Raw genomic sequence first — 24899 nt, forward strand, 5'->3', positions numbered from 1 at the left:
GCCTCTGTAGCCACCTACACTTACTTACACACACACACACACACACACACACACACACACACACACACACACACGAGCATGCACATACAATTAACAAGGAGCTAGAGAGATGGCTCAGTGGTTAAGAGTGCTTGCTTCTCTTGCAAATGATCTGGCTTTGTCTCCCAGTACCAACTTGGTGGTTCACAACCATCTATAACTGATGTGGGATTCCCCTCTGCATGCTGTGAATATGTTTTATTAACATTGGTTACTAAAGAAGCTGATTTGGTCTATGATAGGTTAGAATATAGTCAGGCGGGAAATCTGAGCAGAGATACATAGAGAGAGTAGGCAGAGTCAAGGAGACGCCATGTAGCTGCTGAAGGAGAGGACACGCCGGAACCTTGCAGGAAGGCCTCAGCCTCATGGTGATACACAGATTAATAGAAATGGGTTAACTTAAGAAAAGAGCTAGCTAGTGATGTGGGATTCCCCTCTGCATGCTATGAGTATGTTTTATTACCATTGGTTATTAAAGAAGCTGTTTCAGCCAATGGCTTAGTAGAATAAAGCCAGGGAAGAAATCTGAACAGAGATATTGAGAGAAAGTAGGCAGAGTCAAAGAGATACCATGTAGCTGCTGAAGGAAAAAGATGCCAGCTACTAGCCAGAACCTTACTGGTAAGCCACAGCCTCATGGTGATACACAGATTAACAAAAATGGGTTAATTTAAGATGTAAGAGTTAACTAGCAATATGCCTAAGACATTGACAAAATAGTGTTGCAATTAATATAGTTTCTGTGTGATTATTCAGGTCTTGTCAGTCAGGAAGCAAAAAAGTAGTCTCCATTTACACATAACTCCATCTGGAACCTTCTTCTGATCTCCTTGAGCACCAGTCATGTACCTGGTATATATACACACACTCAGGCAAAACAGTTGTGCATGTAGAATAGATCTTTTTTAAAGGGTAGATGATAAACAGTTGTGTGATAGATGGATGATTGACAGTGGATAGATGAGACAGATGAGGACAGATGATGGATGGATAGAAGATGGATGGGTGGGTGATGGACAGATGGAGGATGGATGGATGGTAGGTAGATTCACTGCACTTTTCTGGGGTGCTAATCACCCACTACAACATGAAGGTGTTTGATCTCCTGATCCCTGAGGTGTTGGAGTGTCTTCCCACCCATCTCATGCCCGGTGTTACCAGGGCTAACAGGTCCTGAGCATCACGCAGCAGCCCTTCAGTGGCAATCATTCTTCCTGTCAGAGTCATCATGAGTTGCCGTGCCTTTGAGCTGGAACATTTAAACTGGTCCACGAGAATGGGCTGGATGCTTTCCATCTGCTTCCAGAAAGCTCCCATCTGTGAAATGAGCATGAGAAGCAGGCAATGGGGAAATCTCATTCAAGAGAGTTCTGGCTAGTGTTTGGGAGTCACAGCTCATCCTTTACTCCCACCAGAGATTCTCAACCCCTCTGCACTTGAAGTGGGTTTATCTTAGCAGTGATTATGCCCTATGGTAGGCCCTCCACTTGGCCCCAGCTACTGTGGGCATACTACAGAGGTGTTTTCTGCAAACACAGGGTACCATTGCCAATAAAAGTTATGAGCACAGTTTAAGGTCCAGATAGGTCACCATTACTCCTTGGGAACATGAGAAGTTAGACAATGAGACCCTGGGAGCTCCAGGGTCTCTCCAAGGGATTAAATATAGCCTAAAAATAAAAACTCAGGAGGCCACTATTAGTCACTGTTCTAGAAATACAAAAGAGCCAAATGGCAGAGAAGATGCTGATCGTGAAATCACTCTGCTTTTGAAATCCAGCTTCCCACGCCTCATCTTACCAGGACCAGAGCCAGGAATAGTCAATTCATGGTTTGAGATGTTAGGGGCTTCAAAGTGTGACAACATAGCCTATCTAAGCTTCAGCATCAAGGATGCCAGGAAGTCTGGTGACTGTCCTTCCTGGCATGGAGGCTTGTGTCAGCTGTGTGCCTTGCTTGCTTACTTCTCTACCCTGAGGCAGAGCAATGGAACTAGGAAAAACCCAGATGTCACAGACAGTGAGCATCACTGGCTGTATTTAGTTCAGATTCCTTCAGGTCCACACTGATCCTGAACGTAGGTGCCACCATCCTGAGGGCTGAGGTCCCAGAGGAAATAAAAAAGAGGAAGTGAGGGGAACTCTAACATTAGCTATTTATATGATGTGACCAGCTGCTTCACGCTCCTGCAGCCAAGCCTTCCCCGCTATAGATGATATCTCTCTGAATTGTAAGCTGAACACACCATTTCTCCCTTAAGGTGCTTGGCATGTATTTGGTCATAGAGACGAGAAAAATAATTGTGCCCCTGGAATAAATGTCCCCAATAGACTTGGGCATTTGAATGTTTGGTTCTCAGTTGGTGGCACTGTTTGGGGAGGCTTTGGAGGTGTAGCCTTATACTGGAGGAGGACATTAATTGTTTAAAGACTTGTGCCTTTATTAGTTCTCTATCTCTGCTCCTGTGAGGCCTTCAGCTTCTGCTCCTGCAGCTATGCCTTCACTCTGGCATCAAGGACTCGGACCCTCTGAAACCAGAAGCCCAAATAAGCTCTTCCTCTTAAGTTGCCTTCCAGCCTCCCAGCTTTCCCCGACTGTGTCTGCTCACATATGGGCCATCATCTCTTCTGATTGGCCTCTCTCTGGCCCTCCAAGGAGCCTTTTCAGATCTTGATGTCCCTCAATCACATCTCAGCTTCCCTAGCACCTTTCCACAGCAGCACGGGAGCCAGATGGGTCCTCCTTGCTCACTGTAGCTGCCCTCAAGTCTCTTGGGCAAGGCCATTCTCAAGCAAACCTGATGCCCGCTGCCCAGCACAGGCGGTGCCTAGGACACATCTGCTTCACACAGATCCACGGCCAGGAGGCCATGGAGTCAACAAGGGAAAGGCGTGCTCCAAGGAAGCCCTCTTCTGTGGCATGAGAAGCCAGTTCTGTGCAGCCAAGGTTTGGAGATGCACCTAGAATCCAGTCTCGTATGGAGTGGCAGTGACGTTGAAGGTTTAAAGGAATCATTGCCTTCAGTGATAAAACAGCCAGCTGAAAGTGTAAGTGGATAAAACGTTCCCTCGCAAATCTCCTCTCTCTCACTATACCTTCTGGCCACCGAACATCCTAAACTGGGTCCCTGCCCCCGGACAGGACATGACAGTGTCACCTCTTTAATCTCGGCAATGTCACTGTGCAGAAATCAAGATCCCCATGGGAAGAGAGGGTAGCACCCACATTGTCTATGAGTTGCTCTGAGAGCTCTCTCTCCTTCCTCTCCACATCTGCCAGGGAGACGTAGCTGGAGTCACTGGTGCCCATTGGAGTCACTGTGGTCGCCAATCTGGCTTGAAGTCCCTTTTCTAACTCCTCCAAATCCTGGGGTGAGGGAGGAGAACAAATAAACAAAGAGAAACTCAGAAAACTCCATTTCTAGAAGAATAAATGTTCTTATATTTTGGCAAATATTTTATGAAAATATAGCTTAACAATATGAGAAGTTCTGGGCACAGACTTATGGTTTAATGTTGGTTCAGAGAGCTGGCTCTGTGGGGGGAAAAATTGCTAGATAAGCCTAGCGATCTGAGTTGGATGTCCAGAACCATGTAAGGATGGAAAGAGAGAACCAACTCCACAGGGCTGCCCTCTGACCTCCACACATGGGCTGTGGCATGCTCACTCACATTGTGCATCCACATACAAAAAGTTAAAAATGTATTTAAGGTATAAGGGGAAAAATTCTTTTACTTCATACAACATTGGACCTCAAGAATGAAGACAGATTTCCTTCTACATCCTCCATCCTCCTGAAACTATACCTAGTATTTAGCAAACAGTCAAAAGTGTCATGTCTTTCCATCATTACAAACTCTTAGAAAATGTTGTGTGTTCTAGGGACTGGACGGAAATCTTCCTTCTTCACTCATATGTCCTTCCTTGGGGAAGGATTATGCACTACACCTCAAAGAAGAAGTGGTATTGGTGGGTTCAAGAGCAGGAAGTGCAGTTTAGCTTGCCAAGGTTCCTTCTCTCTGGGACAGCATCTTCAGGGAAAGTCATTGTTCCCGTGTGGTCTCAGCACAATGAACAGGCAGCATCGGCCCCACTTCTGTGGGGAGTCTGACGTGGTCCAGCTCTTCTTGTGATGAGATGGGCAACTGTATCAGTTCTTGGGTGTTGTTAGAAAGCAACATCCAGGTTGACAGCATTTCTAGGTCTGCAAAGGATCATGGAGTACTCTGTGCGGCTCCTTCAAAACCCAATGTGGAGGAGAGGAACGGTTTTAGCTTCTCTGGAACTGTGTTTTCAGGTAACCAAAAAGATGTGGGGCCGACTTCTTCAGGAAATAGATAAAATGCTGAGAGTGCTTACCTACAGATATCGCCTACTGAGATCACCAATCTCCCCCTCCTCATCTATACCTAATAAAGATGCTGAGGTGATGTGGGATTCCCCTCTGCATGCTGTGAATATATTTTATTACCATTGGTTAATAAAGAAGCTGATTTGGCCTGTGGCAGGGCAGAATAGAGCTAGGCAGGAAAACTAAACCGAATTCTGGGAGAAAGAAGGTGGAGTTAGAGAGACGCAGCAGAAATGGGTTAATTCAAGATGTAAGAGTGAGTTAGAAATACACATGAGCTAATTGGCCAAGCAGTGTTGTAATTAATAGTTTCTGTGTTTTGGGTCTCGGCAGCTGGGAATTAACGAGCAGTCTCCGTCTACACTGAGGGTCCAGGGTGCTGGTGGTAGTAGGTGCCCTCTATCTGAGTGAGCACACTCCCAATCTGGTCCCGGCTTCTCTGTATCTGTGTCTGTTCTTTCTTCACTCCCTTGCTGACACTAGTTAGGGCTCCAGGACCCGAGCTGTAGGTCACTGCAAGTGTCCTTTCTACATATACATTTTCTCAGATCACACTGCATTCAAATGTATATTATAAAAACTATTTTATGCACTAAAGGAAAATACTTTTATGCATACATTGATATGATTTATTATTCTAACATTGAGTTACCTTGAGATACAGGCTAAAGACTTACATGCTCTTGTTTTGAGAGTATCTTCTGGTATAACTCATCATCAGGCTTCTTTTTGGGAAAAACATCCAGGAGGCATGCTTTAAGAATCTGAATGAACACCTGTTGGCAGGAGGGAAGTGATGAGGAAAACATCTGAGAAGGGCCCCTTCCTATGACATAGTTATTGTTGAAGGAAAGGATTTTTATATCACGGTAATGGTCTGACCTGGACCAGGTTTTATGAAGATTCTAAAGAATACTTCTCTCCTTCCTTCCTTTCTTCCTCCCTTCTCCCCAGCTTCCTACCTTCCTCTCTTTCTTCTCTCTCCACGGATCCTCCCATCCTTATACTCTTTACTCAGGGCCTACACTGTGCAGTGCCCTTCCTGACCCCCATTTCCATGTGGACTTGCTCCCTCTTAAGAAAGTTAGAGACACCTCCAAAGAATTGGGAGGTGCAGAGTCTTCCCAGACTCCTGTCTCTACAGGAGGAGACGCTCCATAAGCCAAGAAAGGCTTTCCTAGAATCGGGGATCCCCAGGGAATCCTAGAGGGTACCATCCCCATGGTGTCTAGCCACTCTACTGCAGGAGACTTTTAGCCAGGTATCATGATGAACCCCACTGTGGTGAACATTCATACAGGAGACTGTAGATGGTCTCCCAGGGAAGGGCCACTGGTCCTCTGGGCATCACATGCTTGGTTTTCTAAGAAGCGGCCATACAGTTTTCTACTCCCTCAGCAATATATGCAGTATCTGGCCCCCCTTACAGCCTCAGCTTTTGTTGCTGTTAATGGTAGCTACCAACTTAGTGTCTTTCCCTTGCACAGTGTTCTCCCTACCCTGTGTACTCGGCAGGTGCAGCATGAGCTCATCTCTGCCATTCCTGCCCCAGATAAGTGGAAGGCCATGTCTTGTCAGCAGCAATGGATGCTTCACCACACCCAGGGTCCAGACCTCACCTCACCACTCCCCTGTTTCCATATCTGCTTTCACCCATATCTGTGCCCTTCACACATCTGGGCTCTGGGCACACAGGGAGTCTCATATCCTCATCTGGTCCCCAGGTCAGGGAGAGAAAGCAAATGACCACCTACCATGTGCTTCTCCCGTCTCAGCGCTGTGTCTACCTGAAGCAGGTCTTTCAGAAGAAGGCTGCGAACACATAGGTCAATATCTGCACTGAACCATGGGAGAGAAGCAGACAGGTCCAAGGGTAAGAAGCCAGGATGAGGAAAGGATATTGGTCTCTACTTGGTCTTCATGGTGGCCCTGACCCCTAGTTCATGTTCCTCACATACACTCAGGATTAGAGAAGTCCAGACTATGGCTAGAAGCCTCTGCTCAGGGGATAGTGAGTGTCAAGACAGTTTCCAGACAAATGCATCCAGAGAGAGAGAAAGTCAGAGGAGGAGGCTCAGTATGTCCCCTCTGAAACCTATACCTTTTGTCACCACGGATCACCTTTCCTTAGCACGGACATCCTCAGGCCTGCATGATGGGCAAGGAAGTGGCTCTGAGAGTAGAGGGCTGAGCTATTACTCATAGACACAGGCTGCCTTGGGGACCTTTTCCTTCCTCACAAACAAATGCATTTGGATAAAAACACTTATCCACATTCCTCTGAACTCTGTAAGTGCAAATGCAAGAATGTGGTCCAAGCTAGTCTCCCCCAGCCCAGGGACACCTCCACGGCAAGAGGTTCCAAGTCCCCCATTCTTGAGCCAAGGCTGTCCCCTGTTGTGGTGGGTTGAATGAGAATGACCTTCATAGGCTCCTGTTTGAATCCTTGGTCCCCAGCTGGTGGAACTGTTTGGGAAGGATTGGAAGGTGTGGCCTTGTTGGAGGAGGAGTGTCACCAGGAGCACACTCCTGGTTTTCTAAAGTCCTAGTTACTCTGCCTTTGCCTCCTACCTGCAGATAAGGATGCAAGCTCCAGTTGTCACACCTGCCTGCCTGCTGTCATGCTCCCAACCATGGCGGTCATGGACTCTAACCTTCTGGAACTATAAGCTCCAGTGAACTCTTCTATAAGTTGCCTTGATCACACATCTTTTCATAACAACAGAGAAGTAACCAAGGCACCCAGGTATTCCTGGAACTTCAGGACACAGAGGCCTGAGGAAAACTGCCAATCATAACCCTGTCCAGCAGACCGCAAAGTGAGTCTGGTGACATGGCACCTGAACCTTAGCGATAACCTGGCATATTACTCTTTCAGCATGATGAACTTGGCAAGTTACTCGGCCTCTCTGTGTCTTCTTACAAAGTAGGGGAAATATTGCCTGATGTTTATGGATCACCAAACCTGGTCCAGGCCCCTTTGCAACACAACAGAGGCTTAGCAATGAGCACAGGGATCAGGCCTTCAATTTTCTGGGACAGTTTTTGCAGATGTTGCAGGCTTTGCCAGGGGTGTTTGCTGCACTACAGTTGCTGGGACATACCAGTGTTTAAACAGCACTCCCTTGTCACCTCTCTCCAGGACTCAGGCTTGACTCTGTAACCCCAACCTTGACAAACGCCATGTGACCAATGGTAAAAGAATCTAGGTCCCCAGCTCTGACACTGTGCCTCTGTGGGTCCATGGCTGAGTCATTTGACTTTTCCAGACCTGCTTTTTCCTCTGCACCATCCACTGCAGCTCCCTTGCCCTGCACTTGCTCCTTACCTCTCACAGGCCAGAACCTCAGGGAAGCTGCCCACCCGGAGGAAGGCACAGTGGAGGATCCTGTCGTCACTGTAGGCTGAGTGCATGCTGGAAGAAGAGCTGCCATCTTCCTTCCCAGCCTGGCTCAGGCTGCCCAGGCTGCTGGCTGGTGAGGCCTCTGCTGGCTGGTGGGGTAGGTGGGGCAGGATGGCTGCTGCCTGTGTCAGGTTTTCATGCAGTGACGGGTGGGAGGATCCATCAGCCAGAGGCTGGGAACAGAGGAGACCTGACTGAGCTGACCATTGGGGTGAGTGCACACAGACCAAGCTTCTGCCCAGGACCATGGTTGAGTCCACACCTGAGGGACCGAAACATGGTTCTTCTGTTTCTGCACTTGTCACCATGGAACCAACCCTCTGTACCAGGCTACTACTCCTGAGCCATTAGGATCTGTCCCTAAACATCCCTGTACTCAGTGCTCCCATCTGCCAAGCCCATGATGATCTCCAGACAGCAGCCTACCCTCCCTTGTGTCTGTGGTGGCTGGCTCAGCCCAGGAGCCCCTTTGACTATGTATGCTAAGCACCTACCTGTCCTGATGATGGTCATGCTTGCCACAAGCCTCGATGGCTCCCACTGCCCACCGACAAGCCCGTGTCGCCTAACTAAGCCCAGTGTGACACTAGTCACAATCTGGTCCCTGGAACAATTGGAAGTACTCAGCTCTCTATCTAGCCCTGTCGCATGCTGCTGAGCCTGCCCACACAGGCTGAGCTGGCCCCTGTTCCAGACCTCTGCAGGTCTTGCTTCTGGGCCCTTCTAGTCTGAGCTGCCCTGTTGGAATCTGCAGTTGCTGGGGCTTGTCTTCCTTGAGGTCTGCTGGGTTCCTGAAGTTCTTGACCATTTTTCTATGTCCAGTTGCTTCACTGTGGGGGCAGGGGGGCAGGAACCTATAGATTTGCCCCCAGGCAGTGAGGATAGGGTGTGTGTGTGTGTGTGTGTGTGTGTGTGTGTGTAATTGGACCTCTTTATTTCTCTTCCCAGTGTGACCACCTTGAATACATCTCCTTTCTGTTTTTTACTACTGTTGTCTCTTTAACGGCTTCCTGGGGATGGGTAAGCTCCATTGTCCAGGCTCTGACCCTAACAACTCCAGCATCACAGCCAGATGCTGCTCATCCCAAGGTTTCCACAGGGAGTAGAGCCTGGGAACACCCTCTGGTGCAGAAAGTCGCTGACTGAGCAAACCATGGTTCCGAGCCTTTCCACACAGTCTTGCCTGGAGTCCAAACAGCTGGCGAGGCAGAAGCACCCCCTGCTCCTCATATAACAACACAGCAGGAAAGGCTGAGTTGGGAGTCAGAATGCCACCCTAGAGATTCAGAGCATATCTTCCCGAGGGTCAGGATGCCAGTCCTTTTCCAAACACTCTTGGCCAGGACACTGTCCACAGGACACCTTATGGGCTCAGCCCCTCCCTCTCTTAAGGCTGCTTTCTACATAGAGCCTCCAGCCGATGGTCTCTGGTCACAGACATGGGTGCAAGACCTGTTGCCACGTGTATAGGGTGGAGATGGCCTCCTCCTGAAGGTCACCTTGAACAACCCATTCACCTTCTGGAAATGCCACAAAGTGGAAATGCCAGCTGTGTGACAATCCTTCAGCTCGGTATAAGTGTGTCTAGGAAGTATAGCCTCTGGCATTAGCCCTGAGCCATATGGATGAGACAGAGCTGGGGCCTGAGGCACCCAGAGGGAGGATAGCATCCCACTGTGGGGGTAGTTGCCTTTGCAGATCAAGTAGCTGTAATTCCGGACCTTTCTGTGGCCCCTGTATGCCCACATAGAATGGGTCAGATTTCATGATCTGATCCATTACACACCAAACTTGCAGACAGGATGGAAACCCACATCTGATCCCTGTCCTCCCATGGAGCCCGGCACATTATGTAGAGTAAACTTCACCGCTACGATGGGACTAGGATTGCTCACCCGGAACTTCTGGTTGATGGGATAGACAACCCTGGCTTTCAGTGCAAACGCTGTGATGTTGCTGCTCAAGGGTGGGTCACACTCCTGCAAACGAGACAGACAGAGTGAGTGGCAAAGTTAGCTTTCTGCCACCTTAAGGACAGATGGTCACAAGTCTCCAAAACGCCACATTCCACCTGTAACAGTGGACACAGGCAAGAACCATGACAGGCCATTTGAATCTTTGCAAGAAGGATGGATGAGTAGGTGGGTGGGTTGGTCAATGGTGGATGCAAGAACGAACAGGATTGAGGAACGGATGGGTGTATGGACGGATGAAGAGAATGGTGGATCCACCAATGGGCAGACAGAGAATAGGTGAGTGGACAGATAGGTGGAGGGACAGATGGGTGGGTGGATGAAGAATGGAAATATGAATGTGTGTTTGTACATATGTATGAATGTATGATGAAGGGAGAAATGAATATATAGGTATGTGTTCTTTTACTGAGATAAATGCCATCACCAAAGCAACTTGGGGAGGAAAAGATCAATTTCTCCTCAAATATCACAGTGCATCAGGGCAAGAACCTGGAGGCAAGAACTGATGTAAAGGCCATGAAGGAACACTACTTACTACCTTGCTTTACAAGGCTTGCTCATTCTGCTTTCTTATACTCCAGGACCACCTGCCCAGGATTATCACCACCCACAATGGGCTTGGCCCTCCCACATCAATTACCAATTAAAAATATGTCCCACAGGCTTGTCCACTGGCCAATCTGGCCGGGGCGTTTTCTCAATGGAGCTTCCTGCTTTCCAGATGACTCTAGTTTACTGTTAGGCTGACATAAAACTAGCCAGCATAGTATGTATAGGTAGGTAGATAATTGGAGCATGGACTTATGCATAGATATGTGGAGTATGGATGGATGAACAGATGGAATAATTTAACGAGTGGATGAATGAGCAGATTCATAGATGGGTAAATTCATGAAGAGATAAATGAATGGGTGGGTGGGTAGGTAATGGATGTCTATATAGATGGATGGATGGATGGATGGATGGATGGATGGATGGGTAGATGGACAGATGGATGGATGGATGGGTGGATGGACAAATAGATAGATACATATTGTGGGCTACTAGTTTAAGATGTGTTACATTCATTTATGCTGTGGGATATTTGTTTAATAATGCAAAGATGTGTTGCATTCTTTTATATTGCATTTGTTTAACTCTGTAAAGCTGTGTTACTTTGCCTGCTTAAAACACCTGATTGGTCTAATAAAGAGCTAAACAGCCAATAGCAAGGCAGGAGAGAGAAATAGGCAGGGCTAGCAGGCAGAGAGAATAAACAGGATGAGAAATCTAGGCTCAAAAAGAGAAGAGCAAGGAGTGAGCAAAGGAGAAGAGAGGAGAGGACGATGCCAGGGGCCAGTCATCAAGCTAAACAGCCAGCCATAGAATAAGAAGTAAAGAAAGATATATAGAATAAAGAAAGGTAAAAAGCCCAGAGGCAAAATGTAGTTAAAGAGAAGCAAGATAATTTAAGTTAGAAAAGTGGGTTAGAAACAAGCCAAGCTAAGGCCGGCATTCATAAGTAAGAATAAGTCTCCATGTACTTATTTGGGAGCAGGATGGCAGGTTCGCAAAGATTTAAAAAAAATTACAGGTACATAGACAAATGTTTGGACAGACAGACACTATCATTTAATTTTGATTCTTGAGTTTTGAAGTAATTAGGCTTTTAATACCTTGAGATGGATTAACAAGCATCTCCTGAAGGATTATGAACCATCTTCAATGGGAGAAACAACCACATAAAGTAACTGACCTTGGAGGCATTAGTCCTCACACTCCACGGTGCAGCAGGGTTGCTGGAGCTGATAATATCTCATATATTTCAACTGGATGAGTTGGAACTTTCCTAACTCAGAGGCGACAGGATAGTATTCAAGTCACATGTTACATGGATATTATGACACTGCACTCCACTGATGCAGATCATTATATGTGCCAATTCAAATGAAACAGCGTGGCACTCTGGGTATAAACACACAGGCAATGTTCACACGGGGTTTTGGAATAAAACCTTAAACAAGAAAGGAATGGCTGGATCAGCCTCAGTCTGCCCATTCAATCAACAGAGAGAGGGTCTAATATTCAAAGATAACAGGCGTGAAGCTTCCAGCTGACTTCCTGGAGCTGAGAAGAGACTAGGCCCTGGGCAGCTGTAACACTGATGTTCACCAGCCACAGAACCACAGTGGGCATTGCCTCCTGAGAGGCCACCTCTGACAGTGGGAGGGATCAAAACATCGCTCACCCTGTTCCCTGGTATGCTCTGCACCTCTTCTGAGGGCTTAACTAAGTTGTTCAGGCTGGCCTTGAACTTACGACCCACCTCAGCCTCCAAGCAGCTGGATTACAGAGAGTACCAGATGTCATGGTCCTCTGCCCTTTAAAGCTTCATTTAACAGATGTGGAAGGAAAGGGATGAAATGGGAGGAAGGCATGGTTTCTCCACCCACCCAATAGGGGACAGTCACACACTGCAGAGATGTTAAAGCAATGGAAGGGACAGGCATGACTATGCAGGAGGCAGGCAGAGTTGGGGTGCCTATGGAGGCAGGCACGATTGAAAAGTCTGTGTGGGACCCCTGGGAATAGTCCTGCTGTGAGAAGCTCTGTCTGCGAGGATGCCCACGTGGCTACCTGTATCCTCCAGGACTGGAGGGGAGGCCTGGCCTGCTTGACCTGCTTTGGCTGGGAGATGGAGGACACGAGAGCCCTAGGCATGTGGAAGCAAGGACAGGCATCTCCTGCCACCTGGACAGGATCTGGAGACCCCAGCTTTTCACAGTTGTCTTCACTGAACATAAAAGCTCCAAATCTGATGGTTCCCCCCAGGAGAGACCATGATCCAGGAAATGGTTGCTGTGCAAGGTTACAAGGTAGAACCTCAGCCCAAACCAGGCAGTTGTTCAGAAAACTGGTGGCGGTGTCACCGTGGAGAGAAAAGCTGTTTCCCCCATCGGCCCTAAGTGTTCCTTTTAGTCCTGCACAGTTGTCCCCATAGGCTACACCCCTCCTTTTTATTAGCTAGGGTGAAAACAGAAGATGCAGGCTGTGGGGCAGAAGCCCTCAGAAACCTTCCGGAAGTTTCTGTGTGTTTTAATCAAAGGAGCTATTCATTAAACAGAGTTCATCTAAGTAGCAGCAGGACCTATCACAAGGCTGAGGTTCTCTGTGCACAGGGGAGGCGGCTGGACTCGCCAGGCAGAAACACAGCAGATATTTAACTCAGCTCTGGGCAATCATTAGCCTGGTAACGGGCACCTGCGAGGCATGGAGAGAGGCAGCAGGCTAAACCTCACTAGGCTGAAGAAAAATGAGGTAACCTCCCACTGCTGCACTGATGGAGTACCTTCTGAGCCGGGGATGCTGGCAGGACCCTGGGGACCCTGTGGGGGACTTCTGCGACTCTCACAGTGAGGCACCTGAGGCTCAGACAGGTTGTTTCCTGCCCAGTAGCACACAGCAAATGTAGCAGAGCTGGGATTGGTCCACACTGGGATCCGAGGCTAGTGCTGTTTCAGTGGAATCCAAAGCTACCTTACATGTGAGTGAGGGTTTTTGTTTGTTGGTTTTTCTTCTTATTCTTCTTCTTTTTTTTTTTAGCAGTTTTATCGATACAGAATTCATGCCCTATATAAATCACACTTTTGTAATATGTAACCAACCCCCTTCAATGTTTCCCTAACACAGGAAGTATCACACAGATTTCAGAATGGCTGACTGCAGTAGAGAAGCGCTGTGCTCTCTATGATTGCCCGCCCATCTGCCCTTTCCCTGGCAACCACTCAGCTACCTCCTGTCCACATAAATTCCCCATGCATAGATCCTTCTTGGTTCTGTGCACGGCTGGCTTCTGTCACTCTGGGTAACAATGGCTAGGCTTCCAAGGCGTATCAGTACTGCACTCCTTTTTATGGCCAATGTCACTTAGAGGGGATAGGTCACAATTCTCTGCTTTTGTTTAGTTTGAGTCTCGGTTTCAATAGGTAGCCCAGGCAGGCTCAAATTCACAATCCTCCTGCCTCAGCACCAGTGCTGAGATTATAGATGCAGCCCGCTGTGCCTGGCCGACAAACAACATTCTGTCCGTGTATTTCTTGGTTGATGGTCATTTGTGTTGTTTCCAGTCTGGCTGTCGTGGACCAAGCTGGACATCTGTGTACAAGCATTTGTGTGGGCATCGCTTTCCTGTCTGTGAGTGGAATTTTAATGGTGTGTAGGGAGGGGGCAAGGCAGTCAAGAGAGATAAAGGAAGAGGGAAAGACAGAGAGACACTACACACGCACAGACTCTCACACACATTGTCCCAGGGACCCAAAGAGTCCCACAAGCAGAGAAGGATGAAAAGCTCTCAATAGAGACACAAACCCGTATGCAGAGACACAGAGAGACAGAAACTTCAGAGCAGGGTTTAGAGATGCCCAGCGCTGAGGAGGGAGTGCAGCTCCTGGGGCCCACAGGTCCTTCAGGATCCTGGAATCCCAGCAAGGCTCTCTCTTCACCTCCATGGCCTCCCTGAAGCTCTGAGGTCCAGGCTAGGCCCTCCCCCAGGAAAGAAGTATGGTCACTGGAATATTTGGGAGGCAAGGCTTCAAGCAATGTGGGACAGCAAGCTGGTACCCTGCTTTGATTCCTAACCTTTGGGGAGGTTTGCTTCTAAGCAAACTACCACTCAACATGGCCCACAGAGGATCCCAAACAGGGAAAACCCCGGGGGCCAAGGGCAGGTAGAGTAGGGGAGGGCAGCAGGGCTTGCTCTACAGGCACCAGACAGACCTAGGGACATATCTGAACTTGGCCACTCTCCAGTTTTAGGACCCAGAAAGTGACCTGTCTTTGAGCCCCAGGTTTCTCATCAGACTATGAGAACAAAAAGGAAAACTGGAGAGAGATAGGAGGACACAAACCCAGCAGATCGATGACCCTGCCCGACTTAAAGTATGCAGTATTTCCTGGGGCACCAGGGAACGTCGAGTGATGTCCTTCTGTCCCTACTGAAGGAGCTCACCCTGGTCATGCTCCATGGGTCAACTGAAGCTGGATGGAGAAGACCCCGGAAGGGGAGAATCCATCTTCTAGGATTGGTGCCAGGTGCCCAGCTTTCCCTCTGCTGCCTGTTTACTTAGAATAATAAAAATCAGTTCAAGACTAGAACTTGGGGCATGGCTGATAACAGCTGGACTCTGATAGCAATCAGTCCATCAGCCAAACTCTCAGGAGGTGCTGAGTGGCTAGCAGTGGTGTGCTCATGATGACTCCCCCACTGCTAGGAAAGGGGGCTGGCTGTGGCTGTGCAAAGAAATGGGCAAATATTTGTTTCCGGAATTTTGTCTGTGTTGTCGTCTGATGTCCAATGGAGAAGAACATTGGTTTGAGAGGCGGGGTTCAGAGTCAGCAGGACAGAATGGATCATGGGGTTCCCTGGTGGGTTCGGGAGAAGGGAGAGGCCCTTGGAAGAGGAAGAGGTGGGGCGGAGAAGCCGCACAGTTTTCTGAACCTGGAAGTGGATGGCAGTGTGTGTCGCCGTCGCCTGTGGTTCTCTCAGGGTTTTATCTTTGACGTTTATCCTGAGTTTTATTTTTTAATAAATGATAAAAGACATCTCAATAAAGATGTCTTTTATCATTTATTAAATTTAATTTACCCTGTTGGTAGCAGGGTGCTGTGGTAATTGAAACACAAAGGGAACAGGACACAGGCCATACTAAACTCTAGTTATCCCATGGTCATGCGAACCCTACCTGGGGTGGCCAGAGACAAGCACTAGAGAACTTTCTGGGGTGTCGGGACTTTAATGATGAGGGAGCATACCTTTATCAAAGCTCATTCAACCATGGACTTACAATCTGTGCCTTTTACTATTCGTCCATGACAATTCCTGGGGAAATAGATCAGCCAGTGTCTTGTAGCATGACACCTTGGTGCCAGGAAGACAGTCCCACACCCAGCATGTGTCCATGGAAGCACACAGACCCAGACTAACCTCAGGAGCATCCTCATCCCGAGTAGTCATCATTTCTCTCTGGCGTCTCCTGACCCGGGAGCCAGTGTCTGGCAGGCTGTGTGCAGTGGGCTCTGAACTCCTGAGCAGGCGCTGGGTGTCATCTTTCTGAAAACCCAAATGTGGTGGAGAGAAAGCAGATGCTGAAGTCGATCAGCCTTGCCTACCCCCCTAAACTTTAGCCTCCAGATCCCTACTTAGATGTCGCCTCTGTTCACCATGTGCTCTTTCTGCCCCCTCACCCACCAGGCATCGAGTAGAGTCTAGTCAACCCTGGCCACTCTGGTCATCTTTCTAAGAAATCCTCTAAGGTTCGTACATATATCAGGTGTCCCCAAGGGCAGTCTTGTCCCAGGAGTGGCCACACTGGGAGTAAAGCTTGCAGGGTTTCGCAGTTTCTGTTCTACATTCTTTTCTGAAGGAACGGTGCCTGCGCACATTCATTCCTCTCTGCTCTTGATTGTGATATGACTAGTTGCTTCAGGCTCCTGCCTTGATTCCCACACGGTGACGGACTGATGTGGAGTTGCAAGCTAAAATAAGCCCTCTTCTCCCTAAGCTGCTTGCTGTCAGGTTCATCTCATCACAGAACCAGGCATGGAATCAGAACAGAAACTGCGATCCCCGGGGGTCACCCCTTTGGGGAAGACATGCAGGTAATATTTCCCCTGCTGTTCTCAGTAAAGCCACTGGGTGATTTTTTTTTTTTTAAAAATAATGATCTTGGTTACCTTTAACAGAGGAGTTATTTCTACTGTGGACAACAATCAGTAGAAGTGCGATTTGCAACCCCATCACTTTATGACATTCATGACATTCACGGGTTTCATAGCTATTGGTGGACATGTAAGTAGCGAGGGCAGCCACATGCTTATCCAGGTGGCTGGGAGAACCGCAAGGCCCACTTCACCTTTTCCACTCGCTCTCCTTGTCAAGCAAACTTCCCTGTTGCAGCTGTGTGTCCAGCTTTCTGCTGTTGTGCTTCCTGTGCCTGAGGGGCAGTGGTCCTGAAGCCCTGCCTAGCATTCTGCACTACCTTAGGGCTATGATGTACCTGACAGAGAAGAACCTAGTGAGAGAGGACCTGCCCAGGCTGGAATTCTGGAGCTCCTTGCTGTGGGGTCCACAAAGAGAATTAACAATACATAGCCAACAATACCTTAAACAAACACAGGTCACTCTTGAAGGTGGACTGATAGAACAAAGAGGCGAAAGGGACCCCAGGCAGTACCTTCCAGGCAAAGATTTAGTGTTTACCTGTTCAGAGCAGGCATGAGGCCACAGCTGAACTCCCAGAACCATGCCAAAAAAGCCAGGTATGGGGGTGTACACTCTCAACCCCAGTGCAGGGAGGAAGACACAGGTGGCCAGTCAGCCTAGCCTACTTGCTAGGTTCTAGGCCAGTGAGAGACTCTGAATAGTGCCTTTGGAATGACACCAAGGTCCTCTGGCCTTGACATAACACACACATGTGCACAGGCACCTGCATACATACATATGCCTGCACACACATGAACATGTATGCACAGTCACACAGGGGCCAGCAGGATGATTTGGTGGGTAAAGACAGTTGCCACCAAGGTTGATGACTGAGGACTGTCTTCTGAACCCACACGGTGGGAGAGGAGAACTGATTTGGACAAACTGATACCTACAGCCATGCTTTGGCATGCGTACATGCTCAAGAATACCCCCTAAACACACACACACACACACACACACACACACACGCAATAATTGTATTTATGCACTGGTGATCTGATTGTGTACTAAATTAGACAGGGCTATCATTCAGCACCACTGGATACCCAGCCTTGCTCCAGACCCTGGAGGGAAGCCTCTTAGACAAAGCAGGAGAAGAATCATAAATAGGGGAGCAAGCCTCTGAGGCCCCAGCAGGAGGATGTGCGAACACCTGCAAAGGGCCTGATGCAGACACAAGCCTGGCAATGTCAGGATGTCAGGGTGGGTCTCTGGGCAGAGAGGACAGACAATATAGCCCAAAAGTTCAGGATGCTCTTGTTTTTCTTTAATTTTCTGACTGTGCGAGGGAGGACTACCCAGTCAGACGAGACTCGCTAAAAATCTCGGGGGGGGGGAAAAAACCCACCCTCCCAGCAGAGGCAGAAGCAGCTTTCTGCTCCCACACTTGGCCAGGAGGCCAAGGGTCACAAGAAATCTGAGGACAAACTCTAACAAGAAGGGCAAAACCCAAAACAAACAAAAGGAATGCCTGGGGGTGGGATGAGGAGACACAAGACAGACAACGGATGAGTACAGCGTCCTCCGAGAGCAGAGAGCCAGTCCACTCACCAACGGGGAGTTTAGGACATGACCAGAGGACTCGGGGAGCAGAAAAGACCTCAGGAAAATCAAAATATAGACACTAAATCACAAGGACAAAACTGAGCAAAGCCTCCCAGCTTCGTATGTGTTATATATACATGTGTATGTGTATGTATGAATCATGTGCACACACCCCCCCCCACACACACAATATCCATCCAACAGTTCAGGGCTGCTCACAATCATAGCTGACTAGCACAAAGGTTTATCCAAAAAGAGACTTGACAACAGAGAGAAAGAAGATAAGGAGAGGCCAAAATCAATCCAGACATGTGTGAGTTCTTGAGAGAAGTGAGGGACTGAGAAAAATAATCCTCAACCAAACATGTTACTACATGGAGCCAAATGCTCAGCACGACAGAGATCTGGAAGAAGTCAAAGCTGCCAGAACCCAGCGTGTCCAATGGGTCTCATCACAACTGATCAGGTTCCTCCATGCCAAGACTCTCCCCAGATATCCTGTGTTACTGAAATAGTTGTTCAGGCACGGCGTACCTTAGCCATTCCTGGACATTAGACCATACACTTGCTGTACCGCCAGACTGTTTAATCCTCTCCCGCTTCCCACACTCTCCTCTTTGAAAAAAATCAACTCCAGACGCGGAGTTGATTCAAAGTTGGAGAGTTTAGAGCCTAGGTCAGAGGGCCCAGCTCAGTGCCTGGAACAGACAGCTCTCAAGAAATGCTAACCTGTTTCTACACCACTACAGCACCCATCCGGTTGTGTTATGACCAAATGCTGACTGGAAATGTGTCTTTCCTGCTCGTCCATGTGGCATTCAAAACCCTGGGTCTGTGTGACCCCCGGCAGAAAGAAGGTCCTCAGTCACCTCACAGGGGAAATCCTGCAGCTCCACCTCAAGGAAGCAGAGTGGGCATCCCAGGGCAAACGCTAGCCCTCCTCTCCCTACACCAAGCTGGGTGCATCTGCTGGGATACTGTCCAAACTTCCAACTACATCCGAAAGCACTGAGGCCCAGAAGGGCTTGGGGCGACAGTCTTTCTGAGGCCCCCAGGCCAGTGCTCTAGGCCACTCAGTCCATGTCCTTCTTCAGAAAGCCCTAACCCTCATAATCTGCGCACAACAGCACTCAGAGGATGCAGAGATGGGATCCAGAGAATGCAGCCCAGGACCCTAACAGAGGAGGAGAGCGCTCGATCCTCCTGCTGGGACCCACCTGGAGTCGCGTGCGCAGGCGGCTGGCGCGGCAGCCTAGCCACAGGCCGAGGCCCAGGCCGAGTGCGGCTCCCAGCAGCACCGCGGGGACCAGCAACGTGGGTGCCGCCTGCAGCGCTTCCCGACCCAGCTGAAGCCGGGCATCGCTTGTGCAGGCCATGGGGGCTCGGGCAGGTGACCTGCCACATCCCGCCGCCAGCCAGCTCTGCCCCTCCGCGCCCTTCTCCGCTTCGCCCAAGTCGGGGGAGGAGCCTGGATCTGCGGCCCCAAACTTTCAGCCATTCCGGGCCATCCCAACCGTGCACTGAGCATGCGCAGCCGAGGCGCGCCTTCCAGCCCGAGCATCCAAAAACTGGAGCAAGAGAGCACCCCTCCTCCCACTTCTCTGAGCAGCAGCTCCTTTGCGGTCACTGAGCAGCCAGACTGCCGCGAGTCCTGGCCTGGCAACCCCATTAAGCCCAGCAGCACTTCCTAAATTGCTGTTGACCTGTCGCATCCGACTCTTGCGCTGCTCCTGGAGCTCTAAAGGGCACGCAGCAGCGCTATCTCTGCACTAATCGCTTGGTTCCTTTTAATCCTGTAACTCCCAGAGAAAGAATCTTCTCCAGGAGCGAAAGTTACATTCGTGCCCTTCTAGAACCCAGACATCTGTTCATTTTGTCATTTGCACCTTTAATCCCAGCACTCGGGAGTCAGAGGCAGGATCTTTGTGAGTTTGAGGCTAGCCTGGTTTACAGAGTGAGTTCCAAGACAGGTTCCAAAGCTACACAGAGAAACCCTGTCTCGAAAAAGAAAGAAAAGAAGAAAGAAAGAAAGAAAGAAAGAAAGAAGAAAGGAAGAAAGAAGTGCTGCTGTTTTACCATCTAAAATCACTTAACACTGCCCCCAGAATGCCTGGCAGTTTCCAAGGGCATGGTACTTGGTATGAGAGGCACAGCTAGGATACACTCAGACCTGCAAACTCATGGCCTTGTCCAGGTCAGTTCAAGAATGGTGTATGTGTCTCACTGGAGGTGTAGAGAAGCTGGTGCAGGGGGCTCCCTAGCAGCTGTCCAGCAGTACAGCTCACAGAAGACTTAGTACCTGTGACAGGAAAAGGGAGGTCACCAGAGCCCAGAAGACAGACTACCCTCCCAGCTCTTCCCTCTTTGAATACATTGGCCAAGTGATGGCTTCACTGTTGAAGGGGAGGCTGGGTAAGTCGAGGGAGATTCCCAAGCCCCGATTAGAAAGCGAGTGCTCTGCTCAGGCTGGGTTGAGTTGAACCCCATTGGAGGTGAGGGCCACCTTTTCTTCTTTGCCCCTACCTCTGCTCCGCTGTGCCCTGTAGCAGCCAGCCATGATAAGCTAAATAGAAACAAAAGGAAGTTCTTTACTTCCAAATATTATCACAGGCCAGAGTAGGACTCAGCCATCAATAAGTTTAATGGAAGCCTGAGTCTCAGTAATTTACCCTGAAGCAATACCTGGTTGCAGGAAGAACCACAAACTGAGATTACCCGAGCACCACCCAATAACAGATCACCCAAAGGAAATGCCTAATGTTCCAACCGTTGTAGACAGGATCACCTGCACACTCATGAGGACACCCCTAGACAAATCTGGGGCCCCGAACTTTAGAAACCCCTCACCCCACCTTTACTACTATAAAAGCCCAACTCTGACTGAACTCGGGGCTCTCCGATTATTCCAATACATTGGACAAGCGGAGAGACCGAGTTTGCAAACTTGTATGAAATAAAGGCTCTTTTCTTTTACATAGGGGACTAGGTCTCCTTGTTGGTTTTGGGAGGACTTCGCGGAATTGGGCATAACACTCTGCGCTGTCCGTTAAGTAACCGTGGCTTTCTAATGCCTCTCAGGTTTCTAAACTCGCTGCGGAAGAGACTGAGAATTCAGTCAGTGTCTCTAGAGAGTCAGTTGGCGTTAGTGGGGACCCTTGTCACCCTCAGGGAAAGAGAATGGCGGGTGATTTGGGGTGGGGCGCTAAGGCGCTGCGCGGCTCCCTCCCACGCGGCTCCAAACTCCAGATGCCAGTGTTCCAGAAAACTTTCCAGGCGGCTCTCACTGAGCATGCTCCGTGGCGGGGCGGGCCTGGGGTCCGGAAGCTCCGGGACTCCGCGGGGCCTGTGTGGGGTCTGCAGCCACCAGATGGGGGCGACGGGGCCCACGGTCGCCCGGGGACGAGTCACGTGGGTACTTGCTGGGGGTGTCCTGGCCGCAGCCCTGGTTCTGGGCGCAGGTCCCCGTGCTTTCCCTCCTGCCTTCCAGGCAGTGGGCCCGGAGTCGCCGTCCAGAACCGGCCCCGCAGGACCCCAACCAAGAGCGCAGGTAAGGGGGCCTGGCTTCTGGGTCTGTAAACACCCCCTGAAAGAGTCCCGCCCTGTTGATCATGTGGAGGGAGAGGCTGAATTTCTGCCTGGTGGTGCCTCTAGGGTGCGTTCTGTATGTACCATGGAATTGGAACTTCAGGACTGGTGGAGCCTCAGGCTTGGTAGCTATAGGCTTGTAGGGGATCGAATCCAGATCTTCATCCTAGGAGGCTATCTTGATGTGGGAAGACCCACCCACTGTGAACAGTGCCTTTCCTTGGGCAAGGACCTTAACCTCTGTAAGATTAGAGAAAGCAAGCTGACTACTTAGCCTGCATGCATTTATTTTCCTCTGCCTTTAACTGTGGCTGTGATGAGACCAGTTGCTTCAAGCTCTTGGCTTTTAGGCAAGAATAGCTTCTAACTTAGAATCGTAAGCAGAAATAAACCCCTTTCTCCTGTAAGCTGCTTTTTGTCAGGGTGTCTATCACCGCAGCAGAAATGGAGCTAGAGCATCTCTCATCTACTCCCTGAAGATCCCTGTGGGGTTGTCCACATCTGTGCTCACCACTTCCCTGCATCCCTCCCCTCAACATGGCCTCTGGAGCAAATCCAGCTCCTGATGGAGGAGGGAAGAGGCCCGCAGCTCCCTCAACAAGCTTCTGTTCCCAGGAGGGCCCTGGCCAGAGGTGTGGCCTATTGGCATCAGCTCTAGCATCACCTGCCCACTCTCCACTTGTCGACCTGAGTATTCCTCACAAGGCTACTCTTGCTGCAGAGACTTGGAGCTCTAAGAGCCATTCGGTTCCCTTTCTATCACTTACAGTCTTAGGTTGTCACTGTACAGTCCCTGGATTGGGCTTTAAGCCCCGTGACTGACATTTTCATCAAGTCCCTTTCCTCCCTCCTCCTGGGGAGGGGAGGTGCAAGTGGCCCATTTTCAGAGGACAAACAAGACCTGTAAAAGCTGCTGTGACCCTGGCCTGTGCTCTCACTGTGGCCCCCACATCCAGAGCTCAAGCCCCAGGGTGTAGATTCTTTGTACATTTTCCCTCTGGGAAGCCGAATGTTCTGGTAGACACTTGACCCTCTCAGGGTCAGGTGTGGAGTCTGCAGGAGGGTGATTGTTTCAGATGGGGAACAATACCCTTTGGGAAGCCCCCAAGGCCACCCAGAGCCAGGACACTTCACTGTCAGAGGCCACTCTGTCTTTGTTGGAGCCTGGAATGAGCACCTGTATCTTAGTGGCCTTGGTGCTTCAAGCGATTGGGTTGCTTGAGTCCTGTCTATACAGACAGCATTTCTTCACCACTCTGTGCCGTTACAGGCAGTCCTTCTGTGAGCTGGCTCCTAACTATTCCTGCCTTGGCCTCTTATCCCTATGAGGCCTGGGTCTAGTCACAGCCCCCGGAACCTAGGTTCTGAACAGAGTTGTAATGTCACTCTCTGAACATCCTACAGAGAATGCTTATGAGATGTTCCCTCTATGGTTGCCAGAAGCCATCGCTGGTCCCTCTGTCTGCTTCCTCCCCTCAATATGTGCATCTAAGAGTCATTTCTGTACAGGGGGTTGGAGAGATAAACTCCCAGTGGCCTGCTGATTAAGCAGGCACTTTGAGGGGGAGGTAGGTACTCTGAGAGCTGCTAGGGGAGGAGAGAGATTCAGATGGAGAGGCCACAGAGTACAAACATTTGGGAGGATAGGTAGAAAGGGCCCCATGGGAAGGATCCTGGTGGGTGTGGCCCCGGTCCTCTTTGACTTGATTGTCTTTGGTCCAATAGCAGCCAGGCATCCTTGGTCAGACCTTCACTTCCTGGTGTGTGGTACTTGGCTGCCTCCTAGGTGGATGTGAGCTAGGGGGCAGGTGTCCTCTTTCATCTCTTCACGAGAGATGCTCACCAAGGTTAGGTTGCCAGTGGTTCTAAGAGTGGGCTCCAGGAACCCTGGGTTCCTGAACCGTTCCAGGGGTCTACAGAGTCGGGGCTATTTTTATGGTGTTACCAAAACTAAACGTGGGACATTGTGAAGGGATTCACACAGAGGCAGATATGAAAATTCAGGTGTATCTATTAATTCAGACACAGGTGACTACAAAAGTTAAACTTTTTTTTTAATTTGGAAAAGATAGCAATTATAAAATCTCCTAGTTATGTGACTATAGGATTCTTGTTCATATTTTAAAAAATGGATACTTGACTATTCTGTTCTCTTTTAAATATAAACTTTCTGTAGTGCAGGAGAAATAAAGTAAATACTGACAACTGGAATCCATTCAAACCTAAGTTCTTCAGTTCTTTCTAATTGTGTGTAAAGAATCTCAAAGCCAACAAATTTGGGAGCTGCTATCCCCCCTGCAACTCCAGTCTAGTTCCTTAGAGTTTGAGGATGAACTAAGCTAAGTGTGTGCTCAGAAGAAGGCCCGCTCCTCATATTCATGGTTTTACTTAAATATGAAGCAATGGTTTAGGTTGACTGGCATGCTAAACTGAATGCACTGGGTGTGTCTTAGGAAGGAGGAGAAAAAGGAGAAGGGTTAAGAAGGAGTGGGAAGAGGGAGGTTAAGGCAGAGAAGGGAGGGGAAGGAAGAGATCTGAGTGAGCCTGGCCTTGTGAGAAAGGCATCGTTTGTTGTAGTCTTTTCTGTGTCTTTATTGTTGTTACATTCTATTTTTGCTGTTATAGTTACACTGTATCTTTGTTGTAGCTACTCTGTATCTTTGTTGTTGTAGTTACACTGTATCTTTGTGGTTATACTGTATCTTTGTTTATCATTTTTCTTCATTGTTGTTACACTATATCTTTGTTGTTATTAGACTGTATCTTTGTTGATATACTGTATCTTTTGTCTTGTTATACTGTCTTTGTTGTTGCCCTACATCTTGATTGTTGTCACACTGTATCTCTATTGCTGCCATACTGTAACTTTGTTGTTGCTAAACTCTATTTTTGTTGTTTATTGTTGCTTTGCATTTTAGAATTACTGTTGCTGTGGTAAAAACACTATGACCAAAAGCAACCCGAGGAAGAAAGGGTTTATTTGGCTTATGTTTCCACATCTTAATTTGTCACTGAAAGAAGTCAGGACAGGAACCCAAGCAGGGTTAGAACCTAGAGGCAGGAGCTGATGCAGAGGCAGTGGAGGGATGCTGCTTACTGGCTTGCTCATCATGGCTTGCTCAGTCTGCTTTCGTTGTCCTTAGTTTATAGTGAATTCAAGTTCAGCTTCGGCTACCTGAGCTCCTGTCTCCAAAAAGAAATCTCTTTATTTTGCCCCTTCTCTCCTATACTGGTTAGTTTAGCTATCAACTTGAA

The 24899-nt window shown here is 49.0% G+C and overlaps 2 protein-coding genes across 3 annotated transcripts in view; one reads left to right on the forward strand and one right to left on the reverse strand.

The window, feature by feature from the left end:
- The window catches only part of Evc (EvC ciliary complex subunit 1), a 37712-nt gene extending 18189 nt beyond the window's left edge, over positions 1-19523 (reverse strand). For both annotated transcript variants that reach the window (XM_026788611.1, XM_005365954.2), the window contains exons 1-8: positions 19277-19523; positions 15735-15860; positions 9692-9775; positions 7722-7969; positions 6148-6232; positions 5071-5169; positions 3268-3408; positions 1201-1359 (exon numbers count right to left, since the gene is read on the reverse strand). In XM_026788611.1, the coding sequence (XP_026644412.1) occupies positions 1201-1359; positions 3268-3408; positions 5071-5169; positions 6148-6232; positions 7722-7969; positions 9692-9775; positions 15735-15860; positions 19277-19435 (1101 nt within the window). In that variant the 5' untranslated portion in view covers positions 19436-19523. The remainder of the gene's footprint in view (positions 1-1200; positions 1360-3267; positions 3409-5070; positions 5170-6147; positions 6233-7721; positions 7970-9691; positions 9776-15734; positions 15861-19276) is intronic.
- A 1872-nt stretch (positions 19524-21395) lies between these two features.
- Positions 21396-24899, forward strand: part of Evc2 (EvC ciliary complex subunit 2) — an 87332-nt gene continuing 83828 nt past the window's right edge. Inside the window, exon 1 of the mRNA XM_026788618.1 lies at positions 21396-21606. Coding sequence (XP_026644419.1) covers positions 21427-21606 — 180 coding nt within the window. The 5' untranslated portion in view covers positions 21396-21426. The remainder of the gene's footprint in view (positions 21607-24899) is intronic.

The sequence above is a fragment of the Microtus ochrogaster genome, unplaced genomic scaffold, assembly GCF_000317375.1.
Source record: "Microtus ochrogaster isolate Prairie Vole_2 unplaced genomic scaffold, MicOch1.0 UNK5, whole genome shotgun sequence".
NCBI lineage: Eukaryota > Metazoa > Chordata > Mammalia > Rodentia > Cricetidae > Microtus > Microtus ochrogaster.